We start from the raw sequence: 12131 nt of genomic DNA on the forward strand, positions 1-12131 counted from the left end.
AGGTGACAAAAGTATAGACCGCCAAAACACAATTTGTTTTACCGTTTTTCATAGATGGGTGACGATCTGTTCAGCAAACAAAATAATATTTCTGAAAAACCACACCTCGGGTGTGTAATTGCCTCAATTGCAGCATGTTAAACATTAGTTAAATTGAACGTAATTTGTTGCGGTTTGGATAAGTTGTTTGTTGTTAGGTCAACAGTAACAACGTTGGATGGAGAAAACATTATTTTGTTGATTTTTTCAAGATTATAGAACAGAGCTTCGGTACTCTACCAAATTTTCATTGAGAAAGTGGAAACAACAACCCACCGGACCCAAAATAAGGCTGAACGCAAAATAAGGTTTCTCCATTTCATGAATAACCAAAATTCCAGTTCTTTCATTGGTTCCAGTGAGGTCGATCAACAAATATATTGAATTTTTAAGTGCTTAAATTCTGCGATCATTTGGTTGAATCGATAACACAATACGCGTTGATGGGATCGACAATTTTATGCTCTTTTACATATCTGAATAAAACGAAAATAATTGTCGATCCCACCAATTGCTGGTCTGTTTTCGGTTTTCGGATCGAGATTTCCAATGCTGTATTGCGACGCGAGATTTTAAAATTTTTTCAGTCGTAAAACTTACTGAGGTGCGGGAATTCACATCATTAGACTCGGAATTTTCCACATTTGAAGACTTTCCTCATGTGTACTGTAATAGTCCGTTGCTACAAAAATACAGAAAAATTCTAATTCCAACGCATCTTTCCAATGACTTTCCAATAGATCAATTCAACACATCAAGAAATTGATGTAAAAACTATCGACTTTGTGTCAACATTTGTGTTGCAGCACAAATTCAGCATTTCGGTAAAATTTTATTAGAGAAAAATTTAAAAATCTAGCGTCGCAATTCAGCACTGGAAATCTTGCATACGTGTGTCGTTGTGGAAAAGGCGCAGTTACCGCCACACTAAATCAACGCTACAACACAGAATTTACGCTACGTCGATAGTGTTTAAATCGCATTCCTGTTGTGCTGCTGAATTTCTTTATTGGAAAGTCACTGGAAAGATACGTTGACAAAATTGCAAAAATTCAATTTTGCCGATGCGAAATTGACAGCTCATTTGATTTTATGAATGAAACTCACGGTTGCCATAACAGAGACTTGTGTTGGCGTTGTTACGGTGAGTGTTTTCGCGTAAGTCATTGACTGGACCGACAGTGAAATGATAAGGCCTGTGGCGAGCCAACTGTCATTCCAATGTTTACCAGCCACAGGCGTACCAACTTATCATTTCTCTGGGGACCGACGATTATGTTGCTCTTTTCCAAAGTATATAACACTGAAGGTAATGCAAACTCTCAGCGAATGAGAAGAAATATGGATCCCGACTTTCAGTTGAATTCATTTTTGTAATGTTGCCATCGTCATAATCTTCTTGTGACTAATGCAAGGTTCTGGACTAATGGTGTTGCAAGTGTTGCATCCAATGAAAGTATACTCTAATGGGTATGGTATAATGTCAAAATTTGTATGTAGCGGAGAAAATAGCGATTTCATATAAGCAAACTCACCTCTCAATGAAAATCATTGTCAGGTGAGTTTTTTATATGAAATCGCTGTTTACTCCGGTTTGTATGGACAGAATACCTGGTTTGTACTTTTATTGGTTGCACCTGCTCAGGTTGTATGGAATAATGGAGTTGAATTTACCTCACCAATAGCTAAACTTGACGCAAACGAGGTAAATATGTGGGCAACGTGACAAGACTAAATTCACCTGAAAATATCCGTGCGAAACTGCGCATTTGTAATATCTTTAGTGCTTACATAGTTTGGCTCTTTCCATTGTAATCAGATATTCACCATAGCCTAACTGAACAATAGAAATCGCAGCATCCAATTGTCAACGCAAGCGTCATTCGTGTATTTTCGGCCTTTGTCAAAAAACGTTAGTGGAGGACCAATTGTAGAGGCAAAATATCGAAAAATTACCTTTAATTCTACTACTAAGATTCATTGAATCATGGGACTGTTCAATTTCAGGCAATCTATTATCTTACCGTCGTGGAAAAAGGTGTCAATCAGTGTTAATAGGGTATGAATCCACCAACTGTCAGCGATTTTTTTTCAGCTGAATATGGCGCTGTTGTAGTTTTCAGGGGAAAACTCGTAAAACTTCACGAAACGACCGTATTCAGCTATGAGGTCGAGAATGTCCCTTTTGTAGTTTTCAGAGTAAACTAGTACATATTCGCCATATTTGTAAGATTTTCTCTGCAAATGTGTGAAATATAAGAAAAATTGGAGAAACATTCCAAAAGTATGGATTACGCCAGCCAGCAAAAGTTTCAGTGACGGCGTCGTCGGCAGTAATTCAAAGACTTCTTGTTCGTATTTATGGTTTAATCAAAAGTGAAAGAAATTATAGAATAAGGGACTGTTCACAACTGACGGGAAATGAAGTGTAGAAAAATCTGTAGATTAGCGTAACGTCATTTGTGAACGGCCTCTCAACGGCGATAGAGAGAGAAAGAAGCTTACAACTTCTTAACACAAACGAGTTGATGTTGATTTTCGGTGGCGTCAGCACTTCGACAAACTTGCGAACAGTAAAAGACGCGCTTGCACTTTCCGCATAAGATTACGCCCTGCGGGTCTCCGCAATAGCGACAACGCTTCTTATTGGTCAACATCGTATGGTAAATAACGGTTGATGGATCGTCAACCCGAATCATGGGCCTTCCGTCTGTTGCGCCGATTTTATGGTACGGATTTACGATTGTAATTGTGCAACCGAAACCGACCTTGTCTTGCGTCTCTTTATCTTGCAGAATGTTGTAGATGAAGATTCGGTGTATGGTCCCCTGATCGTCGCGCCCAATTACATTGACCGATGGCTGTCCCACAATGGCGTCGTCAATAATCAACACTTTGATTGCAAATCCGTCGTAGATTTTCTCCGCCGTAGCGATCATGTCTTTGAAATAAATCGATTTCAAGCCGATGATGTTCACAGTCGGTTTCACCTTCAATTTACTCGGATGCACAATGTATACAAGACCTGATTGCCGGCAGATGTCTCTCGTTTCTTTGAAATATTTCCGATGATCGACGATAAAGGCGGAATCGGTTTTCGGAACTCTTTGCACAATCTGTTCGGCCGCCGTTTTACGTTCGGTGTAAACCTTTCGAACTAAATTCTCGTCCAACTCCTCACATTGACGAACAATGCTTCCGAAACGGCTGGCTCTTAGTTCGGCTTTGAGTTTTTCGATAAACATTTTTGAGTCAAAATCGCCCAACTGACGTGCTCTAGTGCCGATGAACTCGTCCATATCGCTATTTTTGGCCGACCCTTTTTCGATGGATAATTTATACCAACCGACAGCTTCGCTGTACTTACGTGAGTTCATGCACACTCGATATAAATTTTCCATCGCTCTGGTAAGATCGTCAAAGGCAGCAAACTTCCAGTGCAGAATGGCCGTTTCGATGTCGCGTGGTACAGATTCCCCGTGTTCATACATACATCCAAGGTTGTTTGCCGATGTGCCATTACCATCCTCCTTAAAAGCTCGTGCCCACCACAACGCCGCAGTTTTAATGTCTTTTGGCACGCCAGTACCATCGTAGTAGGTCAGTCCCAAGGCGTGTTTAGCTTCGCTGACGCCCTCGTTTTTAAGCTTTTTATTGCCATCTACAATGAACGATGGTTGAGCTGCAGCTTGTCGCAGCATGTCGATTCCACGTTGGGCATTCCTGGTAGTGAACAAAATAAGTTTTTAATCAACAAAATGATGTTGTAGGACTAACACCGTTGCAAGTAGCCATGTGGAATCGGTGTCGATTTATAGTCGCACGAGGATAGGCTTGAAAGCGATTCAGAAAAGGATCTTTTTACTCCCGGAAACCGGCAAATACGAATTTCGAACAAGAGCCGTGATGACTGTTTGCCGTGTCCAAACATCGTCTGTAACTGTGCACCTGTGTAACTGTGCTATGCAAAGCTTTCGAGTGTCTTGAGCTACTTTTTCTTTTGGATTCGAAGACTGTCCCACAAATGCAGATATCGGACTCAATGCCAAAAAAAAATCGAATTACTGAAAGAACAGGTAGTGACACCTGTGACACCTTTCATGTATAGCCACTCCAGCTAAAAGTCTATCTCTACCACAAATGTTCTTTTCGTGAAGTGCATGTCGTCTTTCTCTCTAGCGCCGAAGCTAAGAGTAAAGTCAGTCAAATAGCATTAATAACAGACCCTATGCAAGGGAGCATCGCTGGATCGTTATTTTACTAATTTCGCTATTTTTCGAGATCCTTTCATACGGAATCGTTTCAACATTGCTCAGTAGTAAACTGTGCGACTAACCTAGTGACATCTAGTGTACTTGGAACGAAATTCGTAGGAATAGAATGCCGGCGGCTCCCAACAATGTCTTGACCGGTAAGCCGTGTGACAGCTCTAACACAATTACAACGGATCTTTGCGACTTCGCACTGGCACAGGCAATTCAATCCAAGGCTGTATACTTTGGGGAGGTCACGCACATGCAGATACGCGGGTTACACACCACGTTTCATACACAAAATTCACCACGCCATACAAATTCAATTTTGGTGAATTTGTTTGTATGGAAATGGTGTGTTCCCGCGTATCTAATAAAATGGCGATCTGCATGACCTGGAAATGGTGTGTTCCCGCGTATCTAATAAAATGGCGATCTGCATGACCTCCCCAGAGCATACAGCCTTAATTCAATCGTGTAGTGGAAAGCAAACGAGTTAACCATTACGCTGTTGGGTTGTTGAGTCAAATAGCATTGCTGCAGGCGAAATTCAGTTAGGTCACGTGGATTTCTTTTTTGAAAGTCTGTTCACAGTAAAATGGTTGACCGGATTTTGAGGGCGGACATTTTCTTCATTTTTTCAGATAGCAGGGATTACGTTCGCGAGTTCTAGGATTGGGAACGGGATGGAGCATTCAGTATTGAAAGTAATTGAAGGTTCTATTTACAGATGGGTATTATGACACTTCGACCACATTTTAGGAACCAGAACATCCAAAGAACTACTTTATAGAATATGGAAAACTTGACACAAAAAATGTACTTTTGCTGCTTACAATTTTCAGGCTCGTATGGTCCCTCTGAAAAGCTCATGCTCGATCGGCTCGATCTGAAAGTGCTGGTCTTCAGCTTACCAACGAACCGCATATCGATAAAATATGTTTCGATTTGGCCAGTGAAATTGGGGTCAAAGTTAGCAGTTTTTTGTGTCACTTTTTTGGGAATCTAAAATGGCTAGGGCAATTTTCCGTCCCTCAAAAAAGTTCTTCCATAAAATGTCGACAATGAATCAGGCTTTCAAGCAAACACAAACACACTCATAAAGATTTAGCTTTTTAACGGAGATATTCAAGCTTTTAGTTTAACACTAAACCGGTTATTTTACAGGCATTACCGGTTCGCGATGCCCACCAAAAAAATTTAGTTCCATAACTTTGACTCGTCTATCATATCCCATAGTCTAATTTTAGATGAGATCCCCAGCGTGCGGAACAGTACCGGACTGGCTCGAAAAAGCCCATCGGGGGCTCCATGCAACTCAATTTAAAAAGGCCCACATATTAAAAATTCTCATACAAAAGTCCAAAAGGCCCATCGGGAATCCCCCGAATTCACCGTATGGCCAGTCCGGGCCTGGTGCGGAACGGTTATCTTTTCCACATAACAACGTAGACTAGTGACGGATCTGATCAAAAAATCGTCAAAAGATTTCGTTACAAAACTCCCATCCGATTCCCTATCAACTCGACAAATTAAGAAATTTCGCTTACCTTTTGATTCCTTTACCCTCCAGCAGTAAAACACCCAGATTGTACATGCCATTTGCACTGCCTTTGCTCGCCGCCTTTCCAAATCGGTTTGCTGCCTGTTCAAAGTCTTGCACACATCCTGTGCCACGCAGAAACAAATGCCCCTGTGCGCAAAGTACTTCTGGATTTGATGCGTTTTCACTGTTAAGAATCATTGACGCATTGATGTTAGCTCCGTCCTCGTCGAACGGATTCTTTCCGAGTATTTTATTCGAGTCTTCAACTGCTTCATTCCACGTATTGATGAAGTTGTGTGGTTGAATGCTTTCCATTCGATTGATCCTTCCGAGTATAAGGCGGCAATAGCACAAAGAATCGGTTAGCGTTTTGTGGTGAATTTCGGGCGCATTCGTCTGCAAAGCGATCTCGTAGTTCTTGATGGCCTTTTCGTATTTTTTCGATTTCTCATATGCACTGGCCAATCGTGCGTAGCCTCTCCACCACGTAGGATTCAAGTGAATTGCGGCATTGGCATCGTCCTTTGCATTGGAGAGTTCATTCAATTCCAAGTACATCAGCGATCGATTGGAATGCAACACTGACAAAGTTGTTAGCGGAATTCCGGACAATTGCATTGCTTCCGTGTACTTGTCAATGGCATCCTGATATCTCTTGGCTGAGTAGTATTTGTTACCGGCTTCCCTGTATTCGTCAGCTGTAGCGGAATTTGATTCATTAGCGGGTGTTAAATCGTAGGATGGCTCAGTAAATTTCAAATTCTTTGCTTCATCCAGTGTTGCTTGCGACACCCCAAAAGACAGTAGAATTTGGCTCGTAGCTTCCCAGTATTTTCGAAAATTTTCTTCTGTCACTTCGGTCGTCGGTTGATGCGATAGTTGATTCCGAATCGACTTCAAATTATCCAGGTTTTTGTGTTCATCGGCAACATTGAAATGCTTACCACCGGACGCATACATTTCCAAACACTTGATGGCATCGATGATCAATGGCAGGTCCCACCGATTTATATTTCCCGTCTTCAACGCATTTTTCTGGATACTTTTACTCTTCTGGAAAATCGATTTTCCCGCGCCCTCGATGAATTGTTTGCCATTCTCTTCTACGTCCATCCACTCAGAATTAATAATTGATTTCCACTGTTCGCGAAACCTGACGCGAAGAACGTCCGATGCAATTTTTATCACAACATATTGCAGACTCAAAAAGTTTTTGATATTTTTCACATTCACTTCGGCGGCCGGTTCCATTTTTGAATTCATATTCACGAGGACTGTTCTTGACACACGGGTAGCTTAAACACAGATTGCTTCAATCGAATCTCGAATGATGAATTTTATAAGCGACAATTCAAGTCAACGTAAACCGTTACAATATTGATCTTTCGATTGTGCTGTTTTGTGTATGCGGCTGGCTGGAAAAATTTGCAAGATTGCAAAATTGTAGACCAAACAAAACGAACAGCGGAGCCTGGTGAGGTCTTTCTCTGTATCTTTAATTTCGTTTTTAGTACACTCATTCATTTCGTGATAGCATGTAACAATGTTACATTGTAACATAGACGAAGAAGTGGTATATGGGATAATATTGAATATTCGTGGGACAAAAAACCAGCGTTGGTAACACTGATTTTGATCCAGTGTTACCAACATAGGTTCTTTAAGCCTATGTTTTTCTTCTACATGTCGTATATCAAAGTGTGTAAACAATGAAGGTAATGCATATGCGCAGTTACGCGCGTATCACTGTATTCAAATGAATCTAGTTTCGTTACATAGGTATGTTCCCAGGCCATATGAATTGTCAAATTTCATCCATAGATACATAGCCTCATCAATTTTTATATGAAAACCGATCTCTGTGGATGAAATCGTGTTCGTTCGGCGAGTCAAAATTCGTTTTTACAGTTACTTGGAACAAGCATATTGCGCACAGTTCGTTTGCGTCAAGTTGCACCTACTGGTGAGGTGAATTCGATTCCATACAGAGAAATGATAAATTGGTACAGACATACCAACTTATCATTTCTCTGATTCCATACAAACTGAGCAGGTGTGACAACATTAGTCACAAGAAAGTGTGATGATGACAACATTACAAAAATGAATTCACTTGAAAGTCGGGATGCGCAAAGTATATAAACACTGAAGGTAATGCAAATCCACAGTTACACACGGATCTAAACTTTCAGGTGAATTTTAGCTCCGTCATGTTGCACACGTATTGAATTCGTTTGCGTCAAGTTGCATCTAGTGGTAAATTTGGAACGACTTAGCGACGTTATGTTGCACACGTATTGAATTCGTTTGCGTCAAGTTGTATTAAGTGGTGAATTGGAAGGATTTAGGGGATTTAGGGCCGTCATGTTGCACAAGTCTAAGTTAGACAACATATGAAAATGAATTCACCTGAAAGTTTGGATCCGTAATTTCACTGATCCGCTGAGGGTCTGCATTACCTTCAGTGTTTATATACTTTGGGGATGCGGGGTACATACTTTGGTAATTTCTTCTTCTTTATCTTCTACACGTCTGTTCTAACCGTCTACAACGGTTGAACTTAGGCTACTGTCATTTCATGTCATAAAACCTTGACCCTGAATGGAATAGATATTCATTAGTCGAATGTAAGTTTTCGTTCAAGTAATATAATTCCTGTATGAAGTAAGTGGAGGATGCTCATGTAGCATCTACATTAAGTGAAACCTCTTTGAAACAAATGTGTAACAATTTGATTCTCCTTTTATGAACGAACATGCAAAGAAGAACTGTTCATGTATATGCGCGTTATGATGAATCGGCTGGTTTCATATAACATTCTGTATACTAAAAAACATCCACTGATCAATATAGTAAGACCGTACTGAAGCTAGAACATATCATAGCTGATAGCTCAGCGGATATTTTTCCCTACATAATTTGATGCAGTTAGCGGGCGTGATGTGTTCAACGATATATATACTACTTTTTAAGGTAGACCATATTTGAGATTAGACTGTTTTTAATAATTAAAAAAATGTTTAAAATTTCCAATTTTCTGCAAGAGTATTTGTTGAAATTATCAAAATGTCCGTGGTGAAGAGCACAAGATCGAGGTGGAGAGATCATTTTTGCGTTGCTGAGATCGACAGTTATGCTGCGTTTTCCATTGTAATCGGATGTTCACCATAGGCGAAACAATGAAAAACGCAGCATTCCATTGTTGATTTCGTGTTTTTGGGCCTAACTCTCTAGCTTTGTACGTAGGGGCTTTTCGTAGGTGTATTTCACACTATTGGATTCACACTACTATATATACTGGAAGCCAAGAGATCGGTAAGTTGAAGGACGAAGTCGTTCATAAATTATGTAAAAATCTGATTGTCATACTCCTAACACAGGGTCTCATTGAATGCAGGGACTATTTTTGGAATAATATTTTCCTGAATTTTCTGCAAAAGATATTTTTTCGAAAATTCGCAAAAATGTGGAAAAATTTGGGAAAATGTTTTCCTAAAAATAGTTCCTGCATTCAATATGCGAAACTTTTCAACAAAATCTGTGAACGAACCCTTCTAAGGCGGCAATCTAAATCCGAAAATCTCGTCATGGTAAAGACTAATTAAATGCCGCCGTGTTAAGAAAGGGTTCTTCAAAGAGAATTCAATGTGATGCTTACGGTGATGTTAACAAACGAGAAAAATGCTTGGATTATGTCGGCTTTAACACATCGTACAGAGATGCTGGTTTGATAGTTCTACACAGAGCTTTGCTTAACCGTTTACGTTCGGCAGAGATGCACACCCTCTAAGTTTACCAATTTTAAACAACGACCAATATGCGCTGTATCTCTTTAAGTTCGACTCTATTTAAAAACCGGCAATTTAAACACACCGCAACCCGTCTCGCAGCATCGCCATCATAAAGCAGTAAACATAAACAGAGAAAACTGTTAAATTATAAACTCATCCCGGTCCCTATTTTAAAACACTACGACCATGTGCGGCGTGTACGTATGCATAAACATACACCAAGCATATATGTGTCCATATGCATGCATATAATATGCAGAGGGTGACCCAAAGTGTGCGCATGTTTCACATTGAATTATAGATGAGTCCGGATGACTGCAATTCAGTGACCTCAACCCGTTGTGTGGAATTGATTTGTCGACAATGTTAAAGTTTATCCCGAAAATGCGAATATGGTCTGGCAAAGTTGTACGTAGGAATGTTGTTGTTGTTGTTGCTGGCGGTGCGGTGGATTTTTTATATTATTTGGTCGAAGGGAATTACATGTTTTGTTATTTTGAGGTTGATCTGGTTTTATGATGATAAATGTGCAGTCGGTCGGAATATAAATCATTTTCTTGTTCGGTCGGTTTTTTTTCTGGTTGGAAGAAGTCAAGAATTCAATTTGCATTTTCGCCATTTTCCCGATGAATTGTAGAATCTATTCAAATCGGGTTGACTAATTGCATAAGTTTATGTTCCAGTCACCGCCAAAAAACAACAACAACAACGAAATGAAACACAAAAACAACCTTCACTCAACTCTTTTATGCGGATAAGTTTTCCGTCTCTCCCGTTAAACTTTTAATATAAATAATTCAGAAGCATACGGTGTACTGTCGTACACTACACTACACAGACACACACACACGTATATTCTACAAAGGATTATGCAATTTGGAAAATCAGCTTTTCCGACACAGGCAACAAGAACATGAAGAAGAAAAAACAGAAAGTAAACGAAAAAGAATAGTGCAGCTCTGCCATTGACACATTTATGCCGCTGGCTTTAAATCGATTCTTAATCGTTCATCGAAATAAAAGAGTAAAATGAAAATCTGAACATTCTATCCATTGAAGTCTACAGAAGTTAAAAAGTTTGAAATTTTGACGACCACCATGTACTACTTTATGTAACTTGGGACCTGTGATAAAAGTAGAACATTCCATCAGTTCCGACGTAAATTTTCTTGACCCGAGGCAAAGCCGAGGTTAAAATACGAAAGAAACGCGAGATTTTATCCTGAGTTGTGTTGCATCTAAGCTAAGACACAAATGCGATACGTTGTTTTGGTATACGTACCTCGACAGCCGAGTCTCGGCGGAGTATGTGAAATTCGATGGAAAGTGCTTCGTTAGGCACAGCAAGTCTTTTACATGTCACACTTGGCCTATGGCCATTTTTCCACAACAATAAAAAGAAGACACAACAATAGGGCAGCGACGACGTACTAGTCTAATCTGAAAACTACAAATTTAAACACTTCCAATTCTCATAATTCTCCGAGGCATGTCTACTGAAAAATGTCATCAATTGATGATAAAATTTCCAAATAATGTTTTGTCGATAATCAGTCGATTATCGACAAAAAATTCGTTTGATATTGACTTTTCGAAAACATCGATAATCGATTCTAGGGAATCGATATTTTATCAATCGAATGAATTATCGAACACACCTAAATTCTCCCTATTTGCCCTGTAAGTACGTGCACACCATACGATTCGTGTATCTGGAGAAATTTCCAAATGAAAAGTGCGAGTTTTATAATTTTCTTAAAAATTGGTTTGGCTTCTTGGGTGGAATAGCTTTCAAAGCACATAATACAAAAGTCCAATCAGAAATGCGTCTGATTTGATTTCGGTAAGCGGTTTTTGAAAAGAATCCCTCAAAGTGACAGCCATGAAAAGTTATAGATTTCCACTAGGAGAGACATTACGGTATCAATTATATGTCAACCATGTCAAATCTACCGATAGCTTACGTGCTTACGTAAGTGCGCCTAAAATTTGAATTTTAAGTGAACGATTCGATGAAAATATTCGGAGGCTGATGAAATTACAGTAGGCACTGCGTTTCTTTTGTATAGATAGATAGATGACTTCGATGTGTGAGTTAAAACATACAATACAAACGATCTTATCACTGAAGCCTCCAAATTTGACACTTGTCAATTCAGTGTTCATGCTGGGAGCAGTGCTGTGCCTGTGCACAAAACGTTGTTCGTACCTCGACAGGAAATGACGATTTTTTCAGCACATGTCCTAATTTCGCTACTCGCTTCGCTCGTAAAGCTTAAAACGGGTGCTGAAAAAATCGTCATTTCCTGCTTGATACGAAAAATACTGTTAATTGACTAAAATCCGTCGAGTAAAAAATTAAATATTTTTCTGTTGACATTGCCTTTGTTGCAGCGACATCTTTTAGTGAAATAGTGAATCGTACTCTATCAGTAGAATAGGGGAAACGAGAATTGATGCCGTAACCCGTCTCCTAACTAGCATTGAGAAATTTCTTTCGAG

At 39.7% G+C, this 12131-nt stretch overlaps 1 protein-coding gene and 1 long non-coding RNA gene across 2 annotated transcripts in view; both read right to left on the minus strand.

Annotated features, from left to right (window-relative positions):
- The window catches only part of LOC119077451, a 123502-nt gene that overhangs the window by 40495 nt on the left and 70876 nt on the right, over positions 1-12131 (minus strand). The gene's annotated exons all lie outside the window — the stretch shown is intronic.
- Positions 2397-7220, minus strand: LOC119077373. The gene is made up of 2 exons (XM_037184565.1): positions 5843-7220; positions 2397-3762 (listed from the first exon to the last, which is right to left on the minus strand). Exons 1-2 carry the CDS (start codon positions 7099-7101, stop codon positions 2541-2543), a joined length of 2481 nt encoding a protein of 826 aa, XP_037040460.1. The 5' UTR covers positions 7102-7220; the 3' UTR covers positions 2397-2540.

Source organism: Bradysia coprophila, unplaced genomic scaffold, assembly GCF_014529535.1.
Source record: "Bradysia coprophila strain Holo2 unplaced genomic scaffold, BU_Bcop_v1 contig_235, whole genome shotgun sequence".
In the NCBI taxonomy this organism is placed as follows: Eukaryota; Metazoa; Arthropoda; class Insecta; order Diptera; family Sciaridae; genus Bradysia; species Bradysia coprophila.

Bases quoted from the DNA above. Each gene is read 5' to 3' on its own strand.
- LOC119077373 (XM_037184565.1), bottom strand. From the start codon at position 7,101: ATGAATTCAAAAATGGAACCGGCCGCCGAAGTGAATGTGAAAAATATC. The intron at 3,763-5,842 runs GTAAGCGAAATT...GTTCACTACCAG, and splicing joins GAGGGTAAAGGAATCAAAAG to GAATGCCCAACGTGGAATCG.